General features: G+C 39.6%; 2 protein-coding genes across 4 annotated transcripts in view; both read right to left on the bottom strand.

The window, feature by feature from the left end:
* The window catches only part of dnah10 (dynein axonemal heavy chain 10), a 31,124-nt gene extending 24,278 nt beyond the window's left edge, over positions 1–6,846 (bottom strand). Inside the window, exons 1-15 of one of the 3 annotated variants that reach the window (XM_076890857.1) lie at positions 6,351–6,846; positions 4,635–4,714; positions 4,426–4,534; positions 3,906–4,021; positions 3,527–3,752; positions 3,157–3,302; positions 2,719–2,949; positions 2,353–2,543; positions 2,012–2,210; positions 1,685–1,879; positions 1,399–1,569; positions 909–1,085; positions 621–788; positions 336–502; positions 94–245 (exon numbers count right to left, since the gene is read on the bottom strand). In XM_076890857.1, coding sequence (XP_076746972.1) covers positions 94–245; positions 336–502; positions 621–788; positions 909–1,085; positions 1,399–1,569; positions 1,685–1,879; positions 2,012–2,210; positions 2,353–2,543; positions 2,719–2,949; positions 3,157–3,302; positions 3,527–3,752; positions 3,906–4,021; positions 4,426–4,534; positions 4,635–4,714; positions 6,351–6,579 — 2,557 coding nt within the window. In that variant the 5' untranslated portion in view covers positions 6,580–6,846. The remainder of the gene's footprint in view (positions 1–93; positions 246–335; positions 503–620; positions 789–908; positions 1,086–1,398; positions 1,570–1,684; positions 1,880–2,011; positions 2,211–2,352; positions 2,544–2,718; positions 2,950–3,156; positions 3,303–3,526; positions 3,753–3,905; positions 4,022–4,425; positions 4,535–4,634; positions 4,715–6,350) is intronic. The other 2 variants (XM_076890858.1, XM_076890859.1) reach the window with 2 other exon arrangements.
* Positions 6,847–7,070: 224 nt separating this feature from the next.
* On the bottom strand, positions 7,071–24,251 carry atp6v0a2b (ATPase H+ transporting V0 subunit a2b). Its single transcript, XM_024804469.2, has 20 exons — positions 23,689–24,251; positions 23,316–23,394; positions 22,934–23,031; positions 22,694–22,831; positions 22,446–22,543; positions 21,818–21,944; positions 20,596–20,678; positions 20,400–20,493; positions 19,579–19,791; positions 18,964–19,114; positions 12,605–12,744; positions 12,339–12,493; positions 12,105–12,195; positions 11,154–11,272; positions 10,554–10,758; positions 10,306–10,425; positions 10,077–10,196; positions 9,859–9,976; positions 8,719–8,890; positions 7,071–8,617 (listed from the first exon to the last, which is right to left on the bottom strand). The coding sequence occupies exons 1-20, from the start codon at positions 23,803–23,805 to the stop codon at positions 8,515–8,517; spliced, it is 2,541 nt and encodes an 846-aa protein (XP_024660237.2). The 5' UTR covers positions 23,806–24,251; the 3' UTR covers positions 7,071–8,514.
* Positions 24,252–26,024: the final 1,773 nt, after the last annotated feature.

The following is a 26,024-nucleotide window of genomic DNA, read 5'->3' as shown; positions in this document are numbered from 1 at the left end:
AAACCAAACATTAGCAGATTTCAGTTTTATACAAAAGTAATTTCATCTGACAGCAAGCATAAACAGAGATGTCAGCCTTTGTATGAATAGTACCCAAGGAATTCCAGTTGAGTCTTTTGAATCCCAAACTGATGCCTTTTCTGACTACTTTTATATGTGGAGCCAGCATGACGACATGTGCTTCATTCAAACTGTCCAATGCAGAGTGATAGCGGTTGATAAGCTTGCTCAGATCACTGACATACCTAAGATGAAGGACGAAACAGTTCAAGAGAGAAAGGAGATCAAGTACTGGTTTTTGAGTTTTCTAGTCAGTTACGGGTGAGTCTCATCACCTGATGAATTTGTTTTCCTGAAGTGCAACATTTTGAGCTAGATCAGGCACAGTGTAGCCCAGGGCTTCAAGACTGTAAGCCTCAGAAATTATTTCTTTGATCTCCGGAGCAAAGTTCACAATGTATCGCAAACCCTTTGGTGTGCAACTTTCAGGTGGTGGGACGTCCTTAAAGTGAGAAAAATGCAGGGAATTTTAGAGAGTCTTAACACACAATATAAGAGAACCTTCACAAACACACAATATAAGATACAACAGTTATGAGGAAATAGCAAAAGACACATACTAGTTCTGTTTGAGTTGAGTTTTTACTGGTAACCATGGCCAAAATGGGTTTTTTCATTAGCAAAGGCAAATTATGTTCTGTCTCCGCCATCCAGCTTTCATATTTTGCTGCCTCATAGTCCTTCAGCTGCTCTGCCACTTCTACATACTTCTCTATGGCCTGAGCAAACTACAGCAGAAAGAAAAGAAAAAGAAAGAAAGAAAATCACAGAAAGTTGTTTTAAAAAGCATTTTAGTGTATAAACAGTTTAACATTAATGGTGACATAAAGCGTTTTGAAATAACTCACCACTTTGTTCTTTTCACAGTCCAACATCTCCGGCACTTTCAAGAAGGGGAGGATGGCATATTTGATGCGATGGAATAGAAATCGTGCCCATCTGATTGCCCCAGCCACAGGAGGCTCATTCTTATTTAACGGTGGTTTGTCTTTCATTGTCTCAAAAATTTCCCATGTCCTGTCCACCTACAACCACACCAACAAAATGACGTGTCACTCACATAAATTACAAAACTTTAGTATTTACCTTTATGAAACGTTTACGTCGAGATTTTATAAGGATAAGTTAGCCAAAGCTTGACAGATCAAAGGTATAAAGAATAAATGTCATTTGTTAGTAGATTTTAGTTAGCTGTAGCATTATTTTATACACACATGCTCACCAACTTAAGTCACATTGTCTTGGGTGGACTGTTCCTCAGCTGAAGCTTCAAAATGATTTTAACAGTAACTTTAATGTTAAATAGATGCCAGCATGTTTTATTCAATAGCATATTACCTCCTTGCAGTACTGCTCCAAGATATCGTCAAGCTTTTTCATCAGATGGTTACTGATGACCTCTCTGGTGCGAATGTGTTTAAACTTCAGCAGCATGTCAAAGGCATCAGTTGAAGAGTGCAGTGTCTTAAAAGACTCATCAATAAAGTGCATCGCTTCTGCCTCAATAGCCTAAACAGACACACGCATTCAGCTTGAAATATTGCACAGTTATATTTGTCCAAGCTGTTTAATTACTTTGTGCATTTAGAACAACCAAACAGCTTCTGCAATATCTGAAACCCACCTGAACTGCCGTGTTGAAGTCTTGCATGATCATTTTCCAGCTGCTCATCTTAGAGATGTTGAAAGGACTAAAAACGGCCTCCTCAAGGGGCACAACCAGATTTTCCACTGTGCGGTGCACTTCATCAATGTGTTTTGTGTCACCTGTCACACTCAATAGCTCTGGGCCAAAGATATTGTAAAACTCCTCCAAAATCTACCCAACACAAACACATGAGAAATAAAAATCTGAAGTTTATTTTACACATTCAAATCTTCAGATATTGTGTGAGAGGTCAGTATTTATGAATTATATATGTATTTTATACATATAAATATTCACACCAACCTGCAAAACATTGTACAGATCCTGGCAGACAGAAGCCATGTAATCAGTCTTCTCAAACAGTTTCTTACGGTCAAACTCCCAACGTGAAGCCTTGCTCAATTGCTCAATTTCAGCACGCCTCTCAAAGTAGGATGTCTTCCACTGACTTAAAACCTGCTTAGCTTCGTAGACCTTGGATTTGGCAACTCCCCTGTTGTTTCTGTTTAAGGCACAACACACTATTATACTGACACAAGAAAACATCACATTTGAATAAATGATTCTGTTTGACTACTGAACAATAAATTTGGTTTTACTATAAATTAAAAAGTCTCAGAATATGTAAATGGGTCCACATATACTTGAACAGCGTGTGGACATCTATGGCTTGAGTCACACGTTCACACAGCTGCCAGGCAATTCGCTCCATTAAGGGGACCATACAATCGTTCGTGTTATAGTGGTAGGAGATCATCCATACAATTTGCAGGCTCTCCATTAAAGGAGGGATGGTCTCCAAGATCACACCAAAATTTGCTCCAGTAGCCAGATTCTGAAACAGACAATGGTAGCTTTGATAAAAGTGAAGGAGAAGTTAACACAACAGATCCACAATCATTCTTTTGATTCCTTTTCCTTTTGTCCTTGCAAAAAATTTATAGATTCATGGAACCTTTTAGTTTCATGTAACTACCTTTTTTTTTTATAGTCAGCAATAATGTTCTTACCATGAAATGCCTTTCTAGTGTCTTGAGGAAGCGTAAATTCTCATCTGACTCCAAACGGTATTTAGTAAGTTCAGCAATCGCTCCCTCCAGTGTAAGAACAATGCCTGCACCTGCTTTGGTCATCACCTCCACGATCTTCCCTACTGCAGCATGATTAAGCTGTTCACTCAGAGCATTAAGGACAGACGCACGTTCCTGCCAAAGTGCTATCTCAGCCAAAGGACCAGGCGCCTGGAGGAAAATGGAGAGTGAATGATTGAGTCTAGCGACTGCATGTCACCAGGTGCAGTTGAGACATTCTTTAACTGAAAGTTTTCCTTTTAGGTCGATGGGTATTTCTTAAATTCTTGACAATATTGCATAAATTTAGCAGAAAAATTATTTCTCCTGCTTTAGTTCCTGGACTGAATCTCAGAACACGAAATTACAATTACAAACCTGTGGTTTTTTGTTTTTCTGCTCCTCAATAACAATGGTTATTTGCGTTTGCCAGTTCATCAAGCACTGCTCCAAGCTTTCTACCATCTCTGGATTCGAAGGCAGGTCTTCCAACTCCAGCTCAGGAATGTGCAGTAAAATCCCATCTGTGACATGTAGAATGCTTTTAGACTGAATCACTTTTTGTGAATGGGCATAAAAAATAACTAATGTCCTGTAGACATTTATCAGTACTAGTCGATACTCTTGCTTGGAAACTGAGAGAAGAAAAAGCATTTGCTTGCAAATCTATATACTCTAATAAAAATTAAAAATCATGGTGAGTTGCCTTTAACAATAGCAAGCCCTTGGTTCAAGTAATTAAACGAACCTTCAAGCTGAAGGTGTTGGAGAGTCGTGTTCAGCAGTCCCAAATGTTTATGCGTTATGTTGAGCAACTCATCACGAATAATAAATTGCCCACTTGGCTTCACTAAACTCTTTGTTTCATTTGCTTCACTCTTCCCATTCATCTTCTCCTGATGAGAAACTTCCTCACTTTGATCACCTGCTCCAGCTACTGCCATTTGGTTGGCAGTAAGCATGGGTATATAGACCTGAGAGGAGATGCAGTCAAATATTCATTAGAAAATCTGATGTTTTTCCATATACAATAATAAGATTAAAAGCTAGTATGCTGCTGTGACATCAACTTTCAGTCCTACTAACAAAAGTTGCTCCTGATCAGTTGTATTTCTTATTTTTCTTACATGGGCAAGTTTGCTTTGCAGCACCTGAAGAGGGTTTCCACAATGCATGCCGATGTCAAACAGCGAGGGCATCATGATATTGACCTCATTCATGTCCAGTGGTTCAACAATAGTCTCTGTTTTATAATACAACAACACAGTATCTTGTTTATTGCTTTTTTATATGGAACATTAGAAGTGACAAGATTAGAAATAAGTACATCAGAAGGATAAATAAAGTTAGAGAAGCAAAACTCAGATGGTTTGGACATGTGCAGAAGAATGAATTTGAAGAGTGAATAGTGGATTTAATCTGAAAAGGATGTCAAATATGGAGCTGACAGGAAGAGGGAAAAGAGCAAAAACACAGGGAGGATTTGTGGATGGAGTGAAGGAGGATGTGCAGAGGGTTGGTGTGACAGAGGAAGATGCTAGGGATAGGGGGAAATGGAGCCAGGTGATCCAGGGTGGTGACCCCTAAAGAGAGCAAATAAGAGGCTTGAACATGTTTAAGTATGACGATGAGGAACTGGCATCTCACCCTTTGTGTTCCTGAGAAAGTAGAAGACACAAGATTTCAAAAATCTCTGTGGGTACTGGTTGACAGCTACGTGAAGCTCAGTGTGATAGACCAGATTTATCTCAGTCCTCTGAAATCACCAAACCAGAAATATGTTAAACCTTAACTATCTTGAGCCTCTCAATCAATAATGCATTAATAATTATATCAGTTTTAAAGTTTGATCTCACATGACTTTCCCTATCATCATTTGTAATGAAGTCGGTGGTGTTCTCTGCCCCACCTGGCTCAGGATCTCCAGTTTTCTTTTCTGGTAATGTAAACATTATTGTTAGATGTTGTCTTGCGGTCCAAATGTCCACAGCGTTGTTAAATTACACTGAACAAAAATATAAATGCAACACTTTTGTTTTTGCTCCCATTCCCCATGGGATGGACGTAGAGACCTAAAATTCATTCCAGATACACAATATAACCATCCCTCCCAAACAGTGGTCACAAATCAGTCCAAATGTGTGGTAGTGGGCACATCTGCCATATTGAGATAATCCATCCCACCTCACAGGTGTGCCACATCAGGATGCTGATCTGACATCATGAGTAGTGCACAGGTGTACCTCAGACTGCCCACAACAAAAGGCCACCCTGGAATGTGCAGTTTTGTCTCACAGCAAAATGCCACAGATGCCACAAGCAATGAGGGAGCGTGCAATTGGCATGCTGACAGCAGGAATGTCAACCAGATCTGTCGCCCGTGCATTGAATGTTCATTTCTCAACCATAAGCCGTCTCCACAGGCGTTTCAGAGAATATGGCAGCACATCCAACCGGCCTCACCACCGCAGACCTCGTGTAACCACACCAGCCCAGGACCTCCACATCCAGCAGGTTCACCTCCAAGATCGTCTGAGACCAGCCACCCAGACAGCTGCTGGAACAATTGGTTTGCACAACCAAACAATTTCTGCACAAACTGTCAGAAACCGTCTCATGGACGCTCAACTGCATGCCCGTCGTCCTCATCGGGGTCTTGACCTGACTCCAGCTCGTCGCCGTAGCAGACTTGTGTGGGCAAATGCTCACATTCGATGGCGTCTGGCACGTTGGAGAGGTGTGCGCTTCACGGATGAATCATGGTTCACATTGTTCAGGGCAGATGGCAGCTGAGAATGTCCCAGTTCTTGCATGGCCAGCATACTCACCGGACATGTCACCCATTGAGCATGTTCGGGATGTGCTTGACCGGCGTATACGACAGCGTGTACCAGTTCCCACGAATATCCAACAACCTCGCACAGCCATTGAAGTGGAGTGGACCAACATTCCACAGGCCACAATTGACAATCTGATAGACTCCATGCGACGATGTGTTGCACTGCATGAGGCAAATGGTGGTCACACCAGATACTGACCGGTTCTGGGTCCCCAGACCCCCAATAGCGCAAAAAACTGCACATTCCAGGGTGGCCTTTTGTTGTGGGCAGTCTGAGGTACACCTGTGCACTACTCATGATGTCAGATCAGCATCCTGATGTGGCACACCTGTGAGGTGGGATGGATTATCTCAATATGGCAGATGTGCCCACTACCACACATTTGGACTGATTTGTGACCACTGTTTGGGAGGGATGGTTATATTGTGTATCTGGAATGAATTTTAGGTCTCTACGTCCATCCCATGGGGAATGGGAGCAGTAACAAAGGTGTTGCGTTTATATTTTTGTTGAGTGTACATAAGTAATAAACTTTCTGAGAGTATGCTGAAACATGGTAAAAGGTACCAGTAAAAACATCCTACATTAACCCAAAAGCAATACAGTAAAAGGATACGGGTTCATCGAAACTTTATTCACTTTTGCAAACTTGAATTAGCTTTCAGAGACACTGGGCTTTCTGACCTGCGGGTGACTGATAGCCCTAGTGAGGGCACAAGCACCAGGACTTACCGACGGGAACTTCTACTTCACGTTCTTCCTCTCTAACAGTTTTGAAAAACAGAAGACACGATGGAGAGTCTTCCTCGGAGACGAAGTTCAAATAACGGATAATTTTCTCTTCTTCTTCTCCATCTCTCCGACTGAGCAATTCATCGAAACAGTCGGGACATTTCCTTAAATTAAACCCAGCAGACACCCGCTGTCGGATCCACTCCACTCGTAAATCGTCGTGCACCATATTTTTCCACAATATTTTATCCACCTATTTACCATTAGTTAACATCATCATGTCGGCAGCGATTTCGAGCTCTGAAACTCACCGTAAACGGTGTTTTGCGTTGCCTCGGCAACCAAACGTCTCGTGGCGTACATGGTGAGAGGCATTATTTCCCGGAGCTTTGACTGTAAGGGTCAATTTCAATTTCTGGTGTATATAGCAAAATAGTCAAAATGCACACAAATGACGACAATATTCCATCCGCCCGTTATTCCTTTGTGGTGAAAAAAAAAAAAAAAAAAAAAAAAAGAGTAAAGACCCTAAAGGCTACCTATTGAACCACACCAACCACGGGTCCACGTCAGTGGTGTTAGTGCCACAATACCTTGGATCTGTAACTACATTACATAAAACTCATGGATGTGAAACATGACCTGACAGAATCCCTTCAGTAAGGCTTGTATAAACCCAAGGAGGGAAGACATTTAAGGGCTTGAAGAGGAAAAAACAAATAAACCTCAAATACATTTTATTGACATTAAGAAAGAACAGACGTTTGTTGTAAAAGAGTTAGAACCTTAAGTGTATGATCAGAAAATACATGATATTAAAAGGGTAGCATCATAAGAAATTACAATACACCTTCAATCTATATTTTAACAATTTAGCTTTAACGAATCAATTAATAATGAAACAATTTGATTCAACAAAACAAAGATTGCTAATTCTGTCTCAAAGATTTGACATTACAATGAACCACTGAAAAGAAAGAGAAAAACATACTGACAGAACTTCCCTTTACCAACTCCAATACCAATCCTAAACAGTACACTTTTAGAAAATAAGCAAACACTAGTGCCTGGCACGAGTACAATACCTCCAATCTTCACCCATCAAAGGATGTTTGAAAGTAAAAGGCTCGTGACTAGCAGAGCTGAGTCAAAGGATGTGAGCTTTTCCATGATAGGAATGTTAAGCTATACAGTAAGTAGCAGGTGCAAAGGCAACACTGTGAATGCATGAAAGTAATAATCACATTCCTTAACATTCATCTGCAATTCTGATACATTACAAAATATATATGTAATTTTTTTTTTTGTTTAATCTGTAAAAGTATTTACATCCCTTCACACACCTGCTCAAGCACTTTTCAAAAGTTAAAAGTCAGGGATCCTTTGCTTTGTTTTGGTACTACAAGCTGGGCATTAAGGATGATACATTATGCTGTCGTGGGGTGGTAATTTTGGTAAGGCAGTCAGTGCAATAAAGTCGAGCAATGTAAATGAGAGGTTGGCTCACTCTCTACTGTGTGGAAACCAAATCTGCCAAAAACAAAAACGCCTTGGGGAAAAAAAATTAATATAAACACATAAACCAGGATGCTGAAATGAATGACAAAAGCTTGTTAAAGAAGAAGAAAATGAGGAAACACAAAGTAATAAATAAACTTCCATCTTATTAGATCACAAATGTCCACAGTAAGGTCAAAACTACCAACATATTTATCCCAAAGGTGTTTTCTAAGTAGCCAAATGTTACGGCCCTTCGCTTTCTTATTACTGCTAATGTCGGCTAATACTAAAATTTTATACATTACATTTTCCTATATTGATCCTGCATTTGGAAGATTTGTCTCTCCATGCAAGTGACATCAATGACCATTAACAATTGTACCTTATAAAAATTTGATGAGTTGCATGTTAAATCTGAGGCTAACATTTCACCCGAAAAACACTCTGCAGTGAAACTTAATGATCCTGACACAAAAGAATCGAAAGTTACACGAATTTCTGAATCTCGCCATAAATTTCTTTACATGAAATGTAAATAATAAAAAATGAGAATAAATATCCAAACTATTTGATCATACCTCTGGAAAAGGTCTTCACAAGTACAGAACCCTGTTGGCTTGTTTTGGTTCTGGTTACCAACTAAGACAATTTCTCAATAGTCACTTCACAGTAACCCATCCTGCTCAAAGCAAGATGGTAGGAGAGAGAAGGAAAACGGGCAAAACTTGACGCCAGTCCCACTGTAGAATTTATTCTGGAACTCCACCCTGTGGATAAAAAGATGAGAAACCGAAATTATAAACACGAAAACAGATACTTCAGAACATATTGATCCTATCACACACAGTACTTTAGTGCTTTGTCTTACCAGTGTAGCCGAAGAGCATGAAGGAACGCAGAGAGACCCTCCATTACCAAGAGGATGGACACAGTGAGGACAGCAAACAGGCCAAACAATGGCACCAGGACTACAACCCCAAGTTTTGTGTCCATTCTTAGTCCTATTCGCATGACCATGGCCCACAGCACCTCTGACAGCTCTGTGATGGCAAATAATAAAATCTACTTCAGCATCCATTTAGAGAAATACAAAATTCTGGCAAATCACAGGTCAAGAAATTTTTTTTACACTCACTCATCATGGACATTAATGTCATGGTCATGGGTGGTGAACCTGGACACCAATGAGTGTTCCAACAGGTCAATAATCCCAAGAAAACAGCAAAACTTGTTTTGGAATTGATAAAACAGCCTAACATAAAGCTGCTGGAATGGTCTTCCCAAAGCCCCGACCTCAACACTATAGAAAATTTGTGGACTATGCTTAAAAGCCAGCTCTGTCCAGGAAACCGACCCATTTAAATGAATTCCACCAGTTCTGCCAAGAAGTGTCAAATATTCTGCCAGATTTACGCCAGAATTTTGTTGACGGCTACAAAAAGCCTCTGACTGAGTCGCAGCTTCCTTAAGGACATTTAACCAAACATTAGTGGCGACGTAGGTATATATTTAAGCCTCTGCGTATACTTTTGACCCTGTGTGATTAGCCAAACTATTCAAACTATTCAAAACTATTCTTGTTTTTTTTAAGTCCTTAAAAATGTATCCTGTACAATTATGAAACCTTGAAAAAGATTAGAGTTCAAAGAAATCATTAACAGCCAAAAATGACAATGCCTTTCATGCCCATGAAGAGTGCATGCAAGCTTCTGACAACAAATGAAACAAGGCAGCTAATAGTCTGCTGAATGTACTGCTAGTGAGTGGCCATCTCATAGCCTGCATATTTAATCATTTTCTCTGCATGTTAGAAAGGACAAATGTGGACAATGTAAAAACAGGTTATGTGAGAAATACTGGAACTGGAATAGAGGCCACAACTTGATACTTGACTAACCTAGTAAAGTCTGAAAAATTAAGTAACAATTAAGAGCAAAGTCCATTGTAACATTGTGAAGAAGCACTTTGTTTTAGAACACATAATACTTATTAATGATCTTGTACTTACGGGCATGTGCCAAGCTTAGAGCCCAGAGCCTTAGGTAAGAGGCTGTGTTGGAGATGCAACCCAGGCAATACTCTATGGTGTGAATGGACTGATGAAGTATCTCCTCTGCAAAGTCAAACTATTGTATAAAAAAGATAAATGAATGTAGCAACTGGTAAAAATGTTTGCTTATGAGCAAATACGAGATGAAAAGGTACCAAGCTGTTTGCAACACTGACCTCCTCTGAATGGTGATCCTCACTAGTAGACAGATCACTGTGACTGCTGCCCTCCTCCATGTCATGAGCCCTCATCAGGCAGAGATCTTCATCACTGCTGCGTCGCACACGCTCATATCCCTAAAATCGAACGGACAAACTAAGTGTGTTTGAAAATTTACACCAAGGAAAAATATTTGGTGATGTTTTTCACATCTTTTAAATGCAGGCATGAATCTCAAACCCTTACCCTGTACATTACCAAGCGGTGACTTCCATTTTTTAGCCAATAAAGGTAGATGGGTTTCCCCAGGAGTAAAACAGGCACTGAGAGAACAGCAATGATTACCAGAAATATCTGCAGACCATTCTGGAAGAAATAAATAAATAATTTAAATAATGAAGGTATGGGACTTCTGTGGGATATTTTAAATAACATTAGACTGAATGTGTTCATTAAGCACGTAAACACACAGCTGAAAGAGTGGAGCTGCTTACCTGTCCTGGGTAAAGGGGCTTCAATGAACTATCATCCTGCATGATGAACATGTTTATGAAGTGGATGAGAATGCTCGGAGCGTCCACAGACGAGAAGGCGAGCCACTTGTAGAATATCATGAACACCAGGTATCCAAACAGACTCAGCATAAACACGAGCTCAGGGATGAACACCAAGTACAGGTTGTACTTCTTCCTGAAGTATCTGTTTTTTTGACAAACAAAAAGAAGGCAGACTATTAAAAACGATATCATGTTACTTAAGGAGCTGACATCATGCTTTTTTGTGCAGCTCAATGTCTACATAGGACAGAGGTATTCTCTCCCACAGAAAATACTCCTACAATACATGAAATAACCTTTTACACTGCAAGACTTTCTTCCATCTCTATGTTTGCCAGCATGTAATTTGCGTAGGCTTAAAGAAGTTATAAACATTTTTTGCCAAGAAAACTAAAGGTTCTGTTGCCGTCTACAAGAGCGAACACACGTCTCTATTCTTTCCCAGCTCCAGCAGCTAAAATGACAACTTGTTCCAAAGCGAAATACTGGCTCTTAAGGGCTTTCACAGGGTAATGAAAACAGTAAACTAGTACTTACAGATGATTGTAGGTGCTGAGGATTACCCCAAAGCTCATGTGTATGACCCCGAATATCACTGACATCTTCATCTTATAGGAGTTAAGAAATGTAAGCCGGTTCGTTGCCAAGTTCCAAATCTTTACAAAGGAAAGGTGACATGTTATTACTGGTGACTTCAGGGATTAACTGGAGCAAACAGAATAAGTAGCTCTGCTTATTACTGTGATACATTACCAACATGAGGATTATAAGACTATTACTGTTGCGTGTCTAATAAGGTTACTTTTACCTAAGTGATTCAATAACAGCAACCCTGACACCAGAAATGTTGCTTTATTGAAGAATGTGTGGCTGATAATGTATGAGTGAAATTGGTTATCAAGCAAACTGACTGCTTTTAATGAGTTTAATCAGTTACGAATTGATCCAGTTTACTGTATCAACAACATCCTGGTGACTGATTTTCTTTAACCTTTTTAAATAACAGGATTTAAATTTCACACGTCAATAAAAAGATTCAAGTGCAAAATATCAAAAATTAAGATTAATCACATTATAAACCACCAAACCATAAAAAGTAATGATAAAATCCATTATTCCAATCAGGCATAACATTATGACCAACTGCCTAACACTGTTGCTCTCACTGTTCCTTTCTCGGACCACATTTGATAGATATGGTCCACTGCAGACCGGGGAAGCCCCATAGGAGCTGCACTTTTGGAGATGCTCTGACCCAGTCATCTCATATCCTCATGCTTACCCATTTTCCTGCTTCTAACACATTTACTTTGATGGCAAAATGTTCACTTGCACCCTAATGTATCCCACCAACATAACAGGTCCAACGATGAAGAGATAATCACTGTTATGCACTCTACCTGTGAGTGTTCGTAATGTTATGCATGATCAGTATATATATGACATGATATCATATTTTTAAGCTAGCTCTTAAAACTGTCTACTCACCGGGTCAATTCCCAGAGGGTACGGCCCTTTAAAAACACCTGGAGTATGTGGATCCAAAGTTAGCTGGCAATTCTTACAGAGGACACTATTGCTGTAGGGCAAAAATGAAACCCGTAGTAGTGTCTGTGATTGTGAAACTGATTTTACAAAATTCATCTTATATTCATCTTATCTCTAAAGATACAGTTGTAAACTTCCTGTTATATGAAGTTCTTCTTATTAAAAGGTACTTACTTCCACTTTCCTTTAAACATGGGAAGCACACTCCATCCAGAACCAAAGATGTTGAGAGATTTTGAGAAACAGTCATTGTATATCAGCCCAGTGTAGATAGAGAACAGTCCCATCATCAGAATGATATAACGCCCCTCGAAGAATGTGTTCAAGATCTGCACGTGCACATTAAAATCACTTAATTATTCTTCTGAGAGACTGCTTTTACCCATGCAACACAAATAAACTTTAGAAAGGGCATTTTCAAAAAACTTTGGAGTACTTGCCTCATTCCTGGTGTTTTTAAATTTGCGGTGGTTTTCATACAAAACCATCCAGAAAGCAAACAGAGCCATGAGAACGCCATGACCAAGGTCACCAAACATCACAGCGAACAAGAATGGAAAAGTTATGATTGTGAATGGAGCTAAAAATAAGCAGAAGGGGGAAAAAAGCACAGTGAATGATCATTTAAAGCTTTTTAAAAATAAATACGATAGTACAAGGGTGGACAACAAAGGCATTAGTATTAATATAACTGTAATGTAATAACTTGATAGTAAAGTAATGTCACTGCAGCTACAACAAACTGTTTTGAAGGCCTCATTTATACTGAAACACCTGTAAAAACTGCATTTCAACATAAGAAGTCACATCATATATACACATAAATACATATAATTTTGTGACTCTTCCACCAATTTTTACACATATAAATATTAACATTGAAACAAAAGGGTATGTTTCACTCATAAAGGATAATCATTTCTGCAATAAAATATGATAGTTATCAACTTTGACTTGCAAGAATTTTAGTGCAATTTTAAACATATTAGTCTAATAGGAGCCTATAATAATTAACCTATATTAATTATGCTATAATTATGAGCATGTTACCCTATTATTATCACCATACTACCATTTTTAATCTAGATAAAGTACAGATATTTATTATAATGAGGTTACTATAGTATTACAAATACATTATTATACTATTATTAAATGGTTTTTGGATCATTGGAACCTTTATTTTTTTTATAATTATTACTCATTTGGATTTTTAAAATCTCTTTATTATAAAGTAACAGAAAAATAGCTACTAAAACTACTAATACTAAGTTAAGATAAATCATGCTATATCTAAAATATCATAAAAAGCTAATCTGAAGGTTGCCTGCATTGTTACAGGGAGCAATTTGCTTATCACGCACAGACCATTTCAGGCTGTGGTTGCCTAGGTAATAGTGTAATGCAGGGGTAGGCAACCTTTCTGATGACGAGTGCCATCTAAAAATTTCCTCAGAAGTCAATGTGCCATATGATTGCATTAGCAATAAATTTAATAACGCTCTATATTAACAGTTACACACTATATAGAACAACTTTGTAGATATATGGCATGTTTGTTAATACACATGTTAATCTGATCTCTGGTCTCCCACTCACAGACACAGGTCTCCAAGTGTCCAGCATTCAGACAGCTACCTGAGGACAGTCATGTGAGAGAAAATCTGCTCACACAGATATGTAGAAACAAATACTGTCAATAAGGCCTCTGCAATGTTCTGAAGACAGTTAAACTTGCCAGGTAGTGATGTCCAGCAGGTGAAAATGCAAGCTCCATGAACACGCACAGCTGTGGGTTCCAGCTGCGTTTGTAGTTCTGCAAACTTTGACCCCCACAGAGTCGAGGTTTTCATTTCAATCAGCTGCATTTTGATGTTGTATTAACTGGCATTAACTCGGCCAGTTAATGCGAGACAAATCCAGCTGCTCATTAAAGATTTCTGGTTTGATCAGAAAAGAAAACATTGGTCCATACACCTGAAAGTCCCAAAAACGTATTGTGAATTCTGTCTCAAGTCTACGGATGTATCCGTGTATTTCCGTGGTGCTGATGGAGCGGAAAGCTCCTGAAGCTTTTGAAGTTTCGGAACGTGGAAAGCTAACAACATCCCTCTCATCAAGTTATTTTTAGCCAATTACAAGTTGAAACTGGTAGTTGGGGTTGTTAGCTAAGATACCGTCATTAAGAAGAGGCACAACTAATGTTTCTATGTGAGCTTATTTGCGATGTGCACCGCTGGCCCGGCCATTTATTTTTTAATGCACCTCAGATTAATTCACTGCGTGTCGTGCCCAGGGCTGGACTGGGACAAACAAAAATCGGCCCGGGCATTTTGACTAGAGACCAGCCCACCAGGTATTAAAGCCATAAAGCCTTTGAATGAAAACAAACGCTGTTGTGACAGTGATGTACAGTCTTGTTGGTATATGTATGATTTCTATACATTTTACGTCAGATAAAATCTCTGGTTGTAAGCTTCAGATAATTATTTAATAACAGCCAGACATTTTAAATGAGAATAAGAAAGAAAAGTATTTCTTTGTGCCCCCCTTTCCCTGTTAATGCCCTACCTGGCCCCCCTGGCAAAACTTTGCTAGACCCGCCCCTGCACAGTTACCAGCTGTCAGCTACTTAGAAAAGGATCCTGGGATTATTTGTCTCTCAGAAACAGTTCATAACTTCAACTCATTCATGTCACCTAAAAGGTAAACCTGTTTCTCCATCACCTGTTCAGCTCTGATGATTCAGTAAGGACATCTCCTGGTTTCATCCTCATGTTTCCCTCTCACCAGATATACAAACCGATATCATGACCAGCAGCTTTACAGCTGTGGCTCCAGCAAACATCAACTGATACTATAAATTAATATTAAATAAATTCTAACAACAGCTGATCAAGCTTAAACGTGCTGCTGTTGTTTAGCGCGAGATCCAGCGGTTTCCTCTTTCTGGCACAAAGTGGGCGACAAACAAACAAGAGAGAAAAGCCGATCAGCTGATCATTGATCAGTTTCATGATTGAAGTAGAAACGGGAGAGAATTAGACAAGAAGAGGCAGCTGTGCAGCGTAACGACAGAATAACTCCAGCTTTGTGTCTTTTTTCCATTCTAGCTGAAGTACGGGACAAACTGTGCTCCTTTTCAGCTCAACACGAAACGCGTGATGTTTTCTCTGAATACAAGACCAGTCCGTCTTTTTAGGCGACGGTTGGCAACTCTACTAACTAACCTTATGAATAAAATAAAGTTTACTATCAGTAACATCATAGCACCCACCCAGCTGTATAGAAACTCCGTCATGCTAGCTAGTACGCAGTACGAGTTATTGTAACTGACTGTAAAAAGTCAGCACAATGAAAATAAACTACACCTAAACTTGGTTTATATCTGACCCAGATAGACTGCAGGTCATAACTTCTTACCTGAAGTTCAGTTCACCTGACAGTCGGACCAGCGGCCGCCTCAGGTCTCTCCTCCTCCTGCCTCCCCTTTCCCTCATCCACCTGCTGGCCTCCACCACTTGCTAATGTTACTGAACCTGGGGAAGCTCCGCCATATCCGCCACCAAACAACGGACTAATTTTTACATATACCGTTACAAAAAAAAAATCATCAGTTTCCTTGTCAGGAAACAACTTCCTGTTCAGCGGAAATGCCTCTGGTTTCAGTAGTGTGTGTGAGAGCATTTCAGTAGTGTGTGTGAGAGCAAAAATTTCAGTAGTGTGTGTGAGAGCTAAAATTTCAGTAGTGTGTGTGAGAGCATTTCAGTAGTGTGTGTGAGAGCTAAAATTTCAGTAGTGTGTGTGAGAGCTAAAATTTCAGTAGTGTGTGCGAGAGCGTTTCAGTAGTGTGTGTGAGAGCTAAAATTTCAGTAGTGTGTGTGAGAGCGTTTCAGTAGTGTGTGTGAGAGCTAAAATTTCAGTAGTGTGTGTGAGAGCTAAAATTTCAGTAGTGTGTGTGAGAGCGTTTCAGTAGTGTGTGCGAGAGCGTTTCAGTAGTGTGTGCGAGAGCATTTCAGTAGTGTGTGTGAGAGCGCTTCAGTAGTGTGTGTGAGAGCTAAAATTTCAGTAGTGTGTGTGAGAGCTAAAATTTCAGTAGTGTGTGTGAGAGCGTTTCAGTAGTGTGTGTGAGAGCTAAAATTTCAGTAGTGTGTGTGAGAGCTAAAATTTCAGTAGTGTGTGTGAGAGCGTTTCAGTAGTGTGTGCGAGAGCGTTTCAGTAGTGTGTGTGAGAGCTAAAATTTCAGTGTCGTGTGTGAGAGCTAAAATTTCAGTAGTGTGTGTGAGAGCTAAAATTTCAGTAGTGTGTGTGAGAGCGTTTCAGTAGTGTGTGCGAGAGCGTTTCAGTAGTGTGTGTGAGAGCGCTTCAGTAGTGTGTGTGAGAGCGCTTCAGTAGTGTGTGTGAGAGCTAAAATTTCAGTAGTGTGTGTGAGAGCGTTTCAGTAGTGTGTGTGAGAGCTAAAATTTCAGTAGTGTGTGTGAGAGCGTTTCAGTAGTGTGTGTGAGAGCTAAAATTTCAGTAGTGTGTGTGAGAGCTAAAATTTCAGTAGTGTGTGTGAGAGCTAAAATTTCAGTAGTGTGTGTGAGAGCGTTTCAGTAGTGTGTGTGAGAGCTAAAATTTCAGTAGTGTGTGTGAGAGCTAAAATTTCAGTAGTGTGTGTGAGAGCTAAAATTTCAGTAGTGTGTGTGAGAGCTAAAATTTCAGTAGTGTGTGTGAGAGCGTTTCAGTAGTGTGTGTGAGAGCTAAAATTTCAGTAGTGTGTGTGAGAGCGTTTCAGTAGTGTGTGTGAGAGCGTTTCAGTAGTGTGTGTGAGAGCTAAAATTTCAGTAGTGTGTGTGAGAGCGTTTCAGTAGTGTGTGTGAGAGCTAAAATTTCAGTAGTGTGTGTGAGAGCATTTCAGTAGTGTGTGTGAGAGCGTTTCAGTAGTGTGTGTGAGAGCGTTTCAGTAGTGTGTGTGAGAGTGTTTCAGTAGTGTGTGTGAGAGCGTTTCAGTAGTGTGTGTGAGAGCGTTTCAGTAGTGTGTGTGAGAGCGTTTCAGTAGTGTGTGTGAGAGCGTTTCAGTAGTGTGTGTGAGAGCGTTTCAGTAGTGTGTGTGAGAGCATTTCAGTAGTGTGTGTGAGAGCAAAAATTTCAGTAGTGTGTGTGAGAGCTAAAATTTCAGTAGTGTGTGTGAGAGCATTTCAGTAGTGTGTGTGAGAGCTAAAATTTCAGTAGTGTGTGTGAGAGCTAAAATTTCAGTAGTGTGTGCGAGAGCGTTTCAGTAGTGTGTGTGAGAGCTAAAATTTCAGTAGTGTGTGTGAGAGCGTTTCAGTAGTGTGTGTGAGAGCTAAAATTTCAGTAGTGTGTGTGAGAGCTAAAATTTCAGTAGTGTGTGTGAGAGCGTTTCAGTAGTGTGTGCGAGAGCGTTTCAGTAGTGTGTGCGAGAGCATTTCAGTAGTGTGTGTGAGAGCGCTTCAGTAGTGTGTGTGAGAGCTAAAATTTCAGTAGTGTGTGTGAGAGCTAAAATTTCAGTAGTGTGTGTGAGAGCGTTTCAGTAGTGTGTGTGAGAGCTAAAATTTCAGTAGTGTGTGTGAGAGCTAAAATTTCAGTAGTGTGTGTGAGAGCGTTTCAGTAGTGTGTGCGAGAGCGTTTCAGTAGTGTGTGTGAGAGCTAAAATTTCAGTGTCGTGTGTGAGAGCTAAAATTTCAGTAGTGTGTGTGAGAGCTAAAATTTCAGTAGTGTGTGTGAGAGCGTTTCAGTAGTGTGTGCGAGAGCGTTTCAGTAGTGTGTGTGAGAGCGCTTCAGTAGTGTGTGTGAGAGCGCTTCAGTAGTGTGTGTGAGAGCTAAAATTTCAGTAGTGTGTGTGAGAGCGTTTCAGTAGTGTGTGTGAGAGCTAAAATTTCAGTAGTGTGTGTGAGAGCGTTTCAGTAGTGTGTGTGAGAGCTAAAATTTCAGTAGTGTGTGTGAGAGCTAAAATTTCAGTAGTGTGTGTGAGAGCTAAAATTTCAGTAGTGTGTGTGAGAGCGTTTCAGTAGTGTGTGTGAGAGCTAAAATTTCAGTAGTGTGTGTGAGAGCTAAAATTTCAGTAGTGTGTGTGAGAGCTAAAATTTCAGTAGTGTGTGTGAGAGCGTTTCAGTAGTGTGTGTGAGAGCTAAAATTTCAGTAGTGTGTGTGAGAGCGTTTCAGTAGTGTGTGTGAGAGCTAAAATTTCAGTAGTGTGTGTGAGAGCGTTTCAGTAGTGTGTGTGAGAGCGTTTCAGTAGTGTGTGTGAGAGCTAAAATTTCAGTAGTGTGTGTGAGAGCGTTTCAGTAGTGTGTGTGAGAGCTAAAATTTCAGTAGTGTGTGTGAGAGCATTTCAGTAGTGTGTGTGAGAGCGTTTCAGTAGTGTGTGTGAGAGCGTTTCAGTAGTGTGTGTGAGAGTGTTTCAGTAGTGTGTGTGAGAGCGTTTCAGTAGTGTGTGTGAGAGCGTTTCAGTAGTGTGTGTGAGAGCGTTTCAGTAGTGTGTGTGAGAGCGTTTCAGTAGTGTGTGTGAGAGCGTTTCAGTAGTGTGTGTGAGAGTGTTTCAGTAATAATGTCCCTTACGGCACCTCATATCTCAGGACCCGCCCCCCTTAGCTTAATGCGTGCTGATGTAGCCGTCAGCTCTTACTTTCAATACAGAATCGTTCAAACATTCAGAATTATAAAGTGCTGTTTTGATACATTAGTTGGGCCCATAGTGTGAGTGTGTGTGTGTGTGTGTGTGTGTGTGTGTGTGTGTGTGTGTGTGTGTGTGTGTGTGAGAGAGATAGACAGACAGACAGGTACAAATCTCACTTACCAGGGTTTACTTCCCTGTAGCTGCCCACTCCATAGGAGTCTACAATATTCTGAAATCCAGAGGTAAACTTGTTGGTCCTTATCAGGGTGGGAGGAGTGTCAGTTGTGGGGATACGATTAACGAAGGAAGGAACTGTTGCTCCACTTTTCCTCTGAAACATCAATGGGAAGTTACACATGTAACATGTAAGTAGGTTACAAGAAGCTTTTCTCCACAAATGTACATATAAGAAATATATACAGAACTCTAAATCATTTTTAAAAAGCCGTACAGACAGTATAATGTACCGTTTTTAGATCTATAAAGTGCGCCAGCTCTAAATAACTTATATTTTATATGTATTTTAAAATCTATACATAAACATGTATTAACAATAACACATCTTTGTAGTTCTTTTTCACAAATACACACTTTTACACTTCTCAACCTGCAAAATGAATCAATAGTGAGCCCTCAGTACCCAAGCAACGCAAAATGTGTTTTTCTTTAAATAAAGTGGGGCAAAGACTGATGCCTCACACAGCATTTGCTTTTATCATAATAAAACCAAGCCCTTTAAACAACAGCAAAGGTTAAATAAACAGAAAAGCCTCCAGTCAGGCTGAAGTTCCTCACCGATCCGTCTTCTAGCGCTCTCCGCAGTGCAGGAATGTCACTGACAGGACACCACACCTCTGCGATCAAACACTTATTGGTCACATCAAAACTACACAGGTTCAGAACATAGTAGATGGCCTTCATCTTCTTGACTTGGACGACCCAGATGTAGACAGATTCTGAAGCCTTGATCAGGACCTGTCTCAGGTAGTCTTCTGTCCTATGAAGCACCTGGATACAGTAACAGGTAAACACGACTGTTAGTGTGATGTATAGCTTCAGATTATTAAGAATTTCTTTTTAAAAGAGAGAGATTAAAAGTTACAAAACATTTTATTTTATTTTAAGATGATGTATGTGACATTTAAAAAGAACAACATGTTCAAATTTAGACCTTTGTGAGTGTTTGTGTGTGAATATAAGAGGAAAAAGCTATAAAACAGGCAAAAGACAAAGCAGTGGGGAGATAAAGAGAGAGTGGCATGTATAAAGTTTCAGCTGAGGCCTCATGTTGATCATGTGCTACAGCGGCTGAGTGGAATTCCATCTTTCAGTCACAGTGGGTTAATGCTACCAAAGGATTCACAGTGCAATGCTCTTGTTAGGAGCTGAGCTGTTTGTGCAGTTTTGCTCACTGGCTAACAAGAACAACAGCCAGGTTAATCGTTCAGAAAACAGATCAACCATTTCATTTTGTTCTTTGACCGTGAAAAGAAGTTCAAAGCAGAAATCGTGTGTATAACATAAAGAAAGAGTATTCTCTTGTCACACATAATAACTTTTTCTATCCTTAACTAAACACTTGTATGATCAGATAATTAAGCAAACAACAGACATACAGTTTTCAGGTCCTGAATGCGAGTTCTTAGTCCTTCCACAACATCGTCCCTCTCCTCGTTGTTACTGGGATAGGGGTACAGGTGACAGTGGTAGCTGTGGAGAGAAAAAAGTATGCCATTATTTATAGCTTACTACTATTGGACATAGAGTCTAAAACAGATGCCAGCCTTTTAACGAGTCCTGTGAAATATTTACCAGTCACAGATCTTTTTCACTTTCTGACCAATTTGGTCTCCCCAGTAGGAAATCAGGAACACCACACTTTTGGTAGGTTCACCCTGCAGAAAAAGGAAGTGTAAAAAAATAAAGGAGACACCACTGACACAAAAAATACAAGTTTAATATGAGAAGGATTTCAGGTTTTACTTATATATGTAACTTTAATAAAAATCTAAGGAAAACAAAAAACTGATTTAGATGCATTTGTACAATCAGCTGTTGTTTACCAAAAAAAATGAGAGGAAATACAGCTGATGACCTGAAAGCTCTTTGACCTTGAAAACCCCAATTTTTGAAAAAGCACGACTCTCTCTCTCTTTTTGTGGAGTTTAGTGATGAGCGTTAGCACGCCTTTCCGATCTTCCATCAGTAAAAATCCATCTGACATTCCATTAGTGAGGTCATGCCTCTGGTCAAGCAGAGGAAATTCCCAAGTGGATTAGTGGTATCTCTCACTATGAATAGACAACATCACAGCACTCACTGTTTATATCAACAACTAGTAAAGAATACTTAAGAGCTTCAAAAGAGTCATCTACTATTTTGTCCCATAACAAATCTGGGATTTAAGCTTTGGGTGGTCCCGAGTCTGGATAAACTGGGAAGGTTGTGTCAGGAAGTCAGGACATCCTACATAAAATCTTTGCCAAACCACACATGCAGGTCACCAAGAGGAGCAAATCCATGATTCACAACTCTCTACGATACTCTCCCACCTCCATCCTCTGATCTCCAGCAAAACAAGACGGACTTGTTCTCAGTAATATTTAATAACATCAATACCATGTGTGCACACAGCAAGGGAGGGGGGAGACAGAAAAAGAGACGGGAGTTTATTTCCCATTTCTACCATGAAATGAAAGTAATGTGCATAGCGGGAGAGTTACTTAGGTATATAAGCATGTTTTCTCATTATTACATGTGGACAAAGATGTTAAAATCTATTTGTACTAAAGTTTTTAGTGTGCTATTAAAGCTAACTTACAGTTAATTTGATTTAAATCAAATAAACCTGGTTCATTAACTTGTTGTACAAAGTCAAATATCCTTAATCAAGCCTAGTTAGGAAATAAGATACAGGCAAAATTTTAAAAGGAAGCTTCTTTTGTTTCTTTCTGTCTCATGTTTTTACGTCACACCGTAAAACATAACAAAATATAACAAAAGTAAATTGGAATCCAAATCATGTTTAACCTACCGTGTCAGGATCTTCCAGATACTCTTCAACTTCAGCATAGCTAAGGATGGTGTAGCCTTTACATACTCTCCAAAGCATTCGCTCAAACGCCTCGATCTTCACCCTCTGAATAAGGCCAGAAATGAAACTGCAAAAGACAAACGAGCAGCTGTCAGACCTCATCCTCTATCAAGATCAATTAAATTAATTAAATATAAATAAAAATTTAATGTATCAATATAAAGGGAATGACACCAAGTACATCCTGACTGCACTAGCACTGTAAGTTTAGCCACCTTTTCTTTGAGCCCTCATTGTCACTACACATTCAACTAAATCTGTGCCCCACCACACTATCTCTCTGTTTTTACAAAGTCTAAATATATTTTTGCTTCATTAATCAGTTCTTTCAAAAAGCCACAGCTGCCTCACAGTTTCAGAGCATTTTGTGAATAGCTTGTTTGTTTGTGGGTGTTCTAAGTATAAAGTGCATCTGTGAGTAAGAAGAGCAGCGGCAGACAGAAAAGGAAACAGAAAACTATTTAGAAAGAAAATAAATGTGCATCTGTCCTCATTCATGTGGAGCATTCACTTTGTATAACATAAATAAAATGCTGACTGATAAGGCTGACAGAATTGTATCCCTCACCCCAGTTTGGCTCCTAGCCTCTGCATGCTGCTGTAGTTCATCAATGTGTCTTTTTCCAGGAAGGGAAACTCCTCATACTGTACTTGCAAGGGCTCCCGCTATAAGTGAAGACAAGATGCAGGAGGGTAAAGAAGGCAACTGAAATGAAATCAGCCAGCACACTAATTTCTGAGCCATGAAAGAAAAACAATGTGGCATCGTAGTGAGAATGTGGGTTTTTCAAGAGGTGAGCCAACACAAACACTAACCTCAGCATTTCTTTGGACAAAGTTGCGTGTGATGCGCAGCATGTGTGTGTACTCTGTCAACTCCAGCAGATTCCTCTGCAGCTTCTCCTTATTCCTGGTGACTTCACCTAATTCCATCTCTAGCCTCTGTAGCTGTTCCTGAGAAACGATAGGAACGTGTAATATTTAGCAATACATGACAGCAATAATAATACTAAAAATGATGATTATGATAAAAATAATAATAAGATAGTAACTAACCATTATAGTCATGACATGCTTGGGTAAAGGAGCTGCTGGGTTCACATCTGTTTCTGGCAGTGAAATATCTGCTTTCTTGATTTCCCTCAGAAGGTATCCTGTTATAAACAACAAGCGATTTTTAACTTTATGAAACTATCATAACCGCTTCCAAACACCGTGACCAGCCTTTGAAAAACACTGAAATTGAAGACAAGTCTGACAGTGTGCTACTCTCTTCCTAATTTAATAATCCAGGGTTTGGTTAACCGAGTTAAGCATTCAACTAAATCTACAACCAGCTGACATTTCCCATGACTCGATTTACCTTCAGTGAGGAGATCTTCTTCCCACCATAAGCAGCCAAGAACTATTAAAATGTCAAAGACTAACATATGCTTACCGAGGATCCTCTCCATTTCTTCACATTTTTTGATCTCATTGACATATTTTCTCTGGAATGCGTTAACAGTGGGATTGAGCTGAAACAGGTGAAAAGTACATGTTCGTTAGCACCTTCTCATGCAGGACTCTTAACATATCTCATGAATAAACTTAAAAAACTGTGCAATAAGTCTATGTATGATCCCATTTATGATAGCATTAAGACATATGCCGGTGACTTCCGCGTTCACTTTATGTACTGAGCAAACGTCACTGCATTATTTGATGACTGTAGAGAACTTTTAGATTATTGTCAAAAAATTCAGCTACAACTTTTTAAGTGATGAATTACTGTTTCTAGCAGATTCAAAGCGGTCTGTTTTCGTACTTACATCTCTGAACTCTGCAAGCCCCAGTTCTCCAAGTTCACTGATGCAGTCGTACGCGGACCCAGACTGTAGAAACAGCTGGGCCAAACACATCTCTTCACCACGGAGCAGAGAAGCCATCGTGACAGTTCTATCTGATATTCCCCTCTTCCGCGGGTGGGCTAATGTTAGCAAGCTAAACGGTGCTGTTTCTCCAGATTTTATGTTAGCAATGTTCAGTCGAGTAGTCCGTAGCCCTTGTCATGATGTGGCTCAGGTGATAAAACTAGACTTCCCTTACATAACTCCTGATTTACATAGCTATCATTACAGCACACTATCGCTGTTAGCTAGCTAACTGGCTAGCCAAGTGCCGTGTTGTTGACTCTTGGATGGGGAAAAATGTTTCAGTAAAGTTGAATGTGAAGCTAAGAAATAATAAGTGTTACGACCGCTAAATCCTAGTACGTGGCGAAAAGTCTTAGACTTTACGAAGTTTTAGCCTACGTCCGTAACACTCACGTCACTGCACTTCACACTGTTGAATGCGATCAACTTCCACGGCACCCAGTGTACCTTTGACCAATGACGGCAGCCTCCTGGAATCTGCGCACAACACAGTCAACATAACGCTAAACCCTGAACGCTGACTGAAGGTTCATGACCTGAGACAAAAACTTCGACCTCTTAGAAGTTTTTTATTGGATTCTTTCAAGAATTATATGGAAGGTTGTTTACACCACTGAAAAAAAAAGCCAAACGCAAAGACTCAAACTTCTGAGGAAGTTGACATTTTTACATAACAAAGTATTAATGACAAGTATTTTCCACCTCCTTACTATTTTTGCATAATTTTCACACTTACATGTTTCAGATCATCACATTTTAATATTGATAAATAAAGACAAATTAAGTAAATAGAAAATGCAGTTTTTAAATAATGCTTTTATTTATTAAGTGAAAAAATCCCAACCCAATCCAAACCTCGCCATATGAGAAAAGTAATTGTCCTCACTTGTTAAATCGTGAATTAACTGTGATTAACCACAATATTTTGAAAGCTAGATTCAGTGGCAAAAAGCCATAGTCATGCCTGATTACTGCCACACCCGCAGAATCTGTTATCACTTAAAAAGACCAACTGTCTGACAAAGTGAAGTACACTAAAAGACCTCAAGAAGCAACACATCATGCCACGTTCTAAAGAAACAGCTGAGAAACAAAGTCCTTGACATCTATCAGTCTACAAAGTGTTACAAGGCCATTTGTAAGACTTAAGTGAGTGAAAGCCATTATCCCTAAATGGAGAAAACATGGAACAGTGGTGAACTTTTCCAGCAGTGGCTGGCCTGCCAAAATTACTCCAAGATCGTGCTGATGACACACTCACGAGGGCAAAAAAGACCCCAGACCGACATCTAAAGGACTGCAGGTCTCACTTGCCTCAGTTAAGGTCAGGGTTCATGATTAAAGTAAGAAAGAGAATGGGCAAAAATGGCATGCATGGGAGAGTTTGAGGAGAAAAACACTGCTGACCAAAAAAGAACACAAAGGCTTGTCTCACATTTGCCAAAAAAAACATGGTGATGATCCCCAAGACTTTTGAGAAAAGTTTTCTCAAAAACGTTTTGGAAGGTTTGAGTGCTGTTGCATCTGGTTTAAAACGAACACAGAATTTCAAAAAAAGAGCAACATTCCAACAGTCCAACATGGTGGTGGCAGTGTGATGGTCTGAGGCTGCTTTGCTGCTTAAGGACGTGTTCAAATTGCTGTAATTGATGGAACCATGAACTCTGAATGTCCAGCCATCAGTTACTATGCTGAAGCTCAAGAGCGCTCAGATTAAGCAGCAGGACAATGATCTGAAAAAAAAAAAAAGATCTGCCAAGCGTGGCACAGCCAGTTATTAGATTTGAGGGCATATTTAGAACTGGGCCAGGTATGTTTGGATAGCTTTTTTCTATGAATGAACTAGAGTTTGTATTTACTTGAGAAAAAGAAAGTTTTTTACTTTCTTTGTCTAAAGTTGAATTTTATTTGATGGTCTGAAACACATGTGACAAATGAGTAAAAAAAATAATCAGGAAGGCAGCAAATCCTTTTTCACAGCACTGTACCCCAAATTTTGACTTGTGGATGGCTTTCTTTTCAGTGGCAGAAGCAAGCTTCTACAGGAGGTAAAATAGGTCGCATAAATCTGATTTCACAGACAGAATAAATCTATATTTTATCATTTAGGTTCTTCTAAAACCATTTTGGAGTCATGGTTGTGATGCTGCTGAAGTGAACTGAAAATATTAGGAAGTTTATTACGTATTGCTGAAAAAACAGAGAAACTGAGAGAATGAAATCCTCCTTAA

Source organism: Maylandia zebra, linkage group LG12 (genome assembly GCF_041146795.1).
Source record: "Maylandia zebra isolate NMK-2024a linkage group LG12, Mzebra_GT3a, whole genome shotgun sequence".
Classification (NCBI taxonomy): Eukaryota; Metazoa; Chordata; class Actinopteri; order Cichliformes; family Cichlidae; genus Maylandia; species Maylandia zebra.
This window is presented reverse-complemented; position numbering and strand designations above follow the sequence as displayed.